The sequence below is a fragment of the Salpingoeca rosetta genome (genome assembly GCF_000188695.1).
Source record: "Salpingoeca rosetta unplaced genomic scaffold supercont1.39, whole genome shotgun sequence".
In the NCBI taxonomy this organism is placed as follows: Eukaryota; class Choanoflagellata; order Craspedida; family Salpingoecidae; genus Salpingoeca; species Salpingoeca rosetta.
Genome location: NW_004754895.1, coordinates 230,438 through 232,937, shown reverse-complemented (window position 1 = coordinate 232,937; position 2,500 = coordinate 230,438). Strand labels below are relative to the sequence as shown.

At 56.2% G+C, this 2,500-nt stretch overlaps 1 protein-coding gene across 2 annotated transcripts in view; it reads right to left on the bottom strand.

Annotated features, from left to right (window-relative positions):
• PTSG_11094 overlaps positions 1 to 2,500 on the bottom strand; it is a gene marked incomplete at its 3' end in the record, with an annotated part of 9,963 nt that overhangs the window by 7,341 nt on the left and 122 nt on the right. Inside the window, exons 1-7 of one of the 2 annotated variants that reach the window (XM_004987957.1) lie at positions 2,444 to 2,500; positions 2,030 to 2,165; positions 1,679 to 1,865; positions 1,141 to 1,488; positions 678 to 839; positions 282 to 403; positions 1 to 65 (exon numbers count right to left, since the gene is read on the bottom strand). The exon at positions 1 to 65 is cut by the window's left edge and continues 40 nt beyond it; the exon at positions 2,444 to 2,500 is cut by the window's right edge and continues 122 nt beyond it. In XM_004987957.1, coding sequence (XP_004988014.1) covers positions 1 to 65; positions 282 to 403; positions 678 to 839; positions 1,141 to 1,488; positions 1,679 to 1,865; positions 2,030 to 2,165; positions 2,444 to 2,500 — 1,077 coding nt within the window. Of the gene's footprint in view, positions 66 to 281; positions 404 to 677; positions 840 to 1,140; positions 1,489 to 1,678; positions 1,866 to 2,029; positions 2,334 to 2,443 lie in introns of those variants that run through there. The other variant, XM_004987956.1, reaches the window with a different exon arrangement.

Below are 2,500 nucleotides of genomic sequence, written 5' to 3'. Positions count from 1 at the left end.
GTTTGACTTGAAGCCGTGCAGCAGTGGAGAGTAATTCTCGCTCGCCACGTGGATCGGCAATGAGTCTTCGCAAGTGATGTGCACATGTGTGTGTGTGTGTGTGTGTGTGTGTGTGTGTGTGTGTGTGTCGCGGGTGTGTGGAACAGAGATGGGGGTTGGTGAGGACATGTGATGGTAACAAATGCAAATGGCAAATAAGGCAACAGACACCACCGCCACCACAGCCACCACAGCCACCAACACCACCACAGCCACCAACACCGGCAACATGCACTGCTCACTTCCTGTGAACGTGGGGGACTTTGCGGCCTGTACGGGCGGAACCTTCTGGCTGGTGGAGAAGCGTCCGTGGAGATCGAGGCGGAAGGACGGGCTCGTGCCAGGAAACATCCCCAGCAGCAGGCTGCACTCGGCCCAAGGGAGGTGTGTGCGTATGTGTACGTATGTGTGCGCGCGTATGTATATGTGTATGTGTATGTGTATGTGTACGTATGTGTGCGCGCGTATGTGCATATGTATGTGTATGTGTGTGTGTGAGTGCGAAGATGAGTATTCGAAAGGGCGAGTGTATGAAGGTGTAGGATTGGCTTCAAGACAGCCAAGTTTCAGACACCCACAAGCACACACGCACGCACACACAAAGCACACAACTTTCAGCAGCAGCATGATCACCTCACCTCTGTGCAGACATGAGGGCGCGGTCGGCGTGGGAGGTGTACGTTTGTACACGAAGACTAAGGTCTGGGCACTGCTCGTCAAGCAGCTGCTCGTGGTGGAGGTACTTGTGGCGCAGCTTCCGGCCCAGCGAGATGTGCTGCTGCATGCCCACGGCAGTGAGGCTGTGGTGGGGTGGTGTGTTGGTGTGCGCGACCATGGGGTGAGTGGGTTGGATATTGGCGTGGGGGCGTGGTGATGATGTGACGACATGATGGCGTGACGACGCGAAGGCGTGGCGCATGCGGCCAACGAACAATAATTTACACACACACACACACACACACAAACACACAGACACACACACAAATGCACACACCCACACACAATCACACACACAAACACACAGACACACACACAAATGCACACACCCACACACAATCACACACACACACACAAACGCACACGCACACACAGCCCGCTCACCGGCCGCCAAACGACTGCCAGAAGTGCGGCTCCTTCGGCCAGTGCTCATCGCGGGGAAACGGTTTGAGCGGGAAGCGAGCGCCGTGTCGCGTGATGACGACGACGCTGCGGATGGTGTGGCGGGCAGATGCCATCCACGCCCAGCGGCGCGAGAGCACGCGGCTTGTCTGGTACAGGCGGTGGTACACGGCGTTGTAGTCGATGCGGCCCGTGTTGTTGGGGTCAACGAGGCCAACCAGAAACTGCAGCTCTGTGTTTGGGAGTGGGCACACGGTGGAGATCATGGCAGCAAACTGGCTGCCGGTCAAGTAGCCATAGGACTTGAGGTCGTGCTGCTTGAACAGCAGCCTGCCACACGTTTGTGCATTATGTATGCGTTGAGGAGAAAAGGGGGTGGGAGGTCGTCAGGGGTGGGTGGAAGTTGGGAAGCCACACAGGCATGACTTGTGCATTCACGAGGTGGAGAGAACAGCTGCACACGCATGCATTCATGCATACGTGCACGTTCACGCACACGCATACATACACACACAGACACCTGAGGTTGATGTTGATGCGGTGGAGCTGGTAGACGACGTGCTCGACAAGGATGTCCTGCATAATCTCCATGAACTCAATCTCCTTGCGGTCGGCGAGGAAGTAGTTGCAGATCGCCTCCACATCTGCTTGGCTCGCGGTGTTCGTGCACGTGGACAGCAAATGTGCAAGCTTGGCGCGATGTTCCTCTGCCATGTGTGTGTGTGTGTGTGTATGTATGTTTGTGTGTGTGTGTGTGTGTGTGCGTGTGTGTGTGTGTGTGTGCGTATGCAAAGTGCGCTTTCGTGTGATGTGTGTGCGAGCAAATGGAAGGCATGCAGATCTGTTTGCAAGGTGGAGGCATTTGCCGCACCTGGGGAGGAAGCGCCCGGGGACCCATCGTCGGATGCCATCTGCTCAAAGGCCTGCTTGAGCGACATGCCCTTGTCTCGCATCTCCTCAAACATGCGGTGGACGACGGTATGTGCGTACCTCTCCTCCTCCGTCAGCTGACAACACACACACACACACACACACACACACCAGTCAGAGGGATGGAGTAAGAGAGACGAGGGGTGAGAAGAGGGACGAAGGGAGAAGACGCAACAAACGCCAGGGGAGTGAACACGCTTGTCGTATGTGTGATGCTGAAGAAGCAATCGCTTGCATGGGCAAGCACATGGCAAGTGCACCCAACCGAGCCAGTTCGTCAAACCAGTCAGTGGGCCATTGAGCCAATGACCCTCGATCACATGACACATCTCATATCGCATCCACAATGGCTTACCTTGTCCTCTGAGAATGCCAGCGAGGAGGCCGTGGGCTCCACCCCGCCTGCATCCTT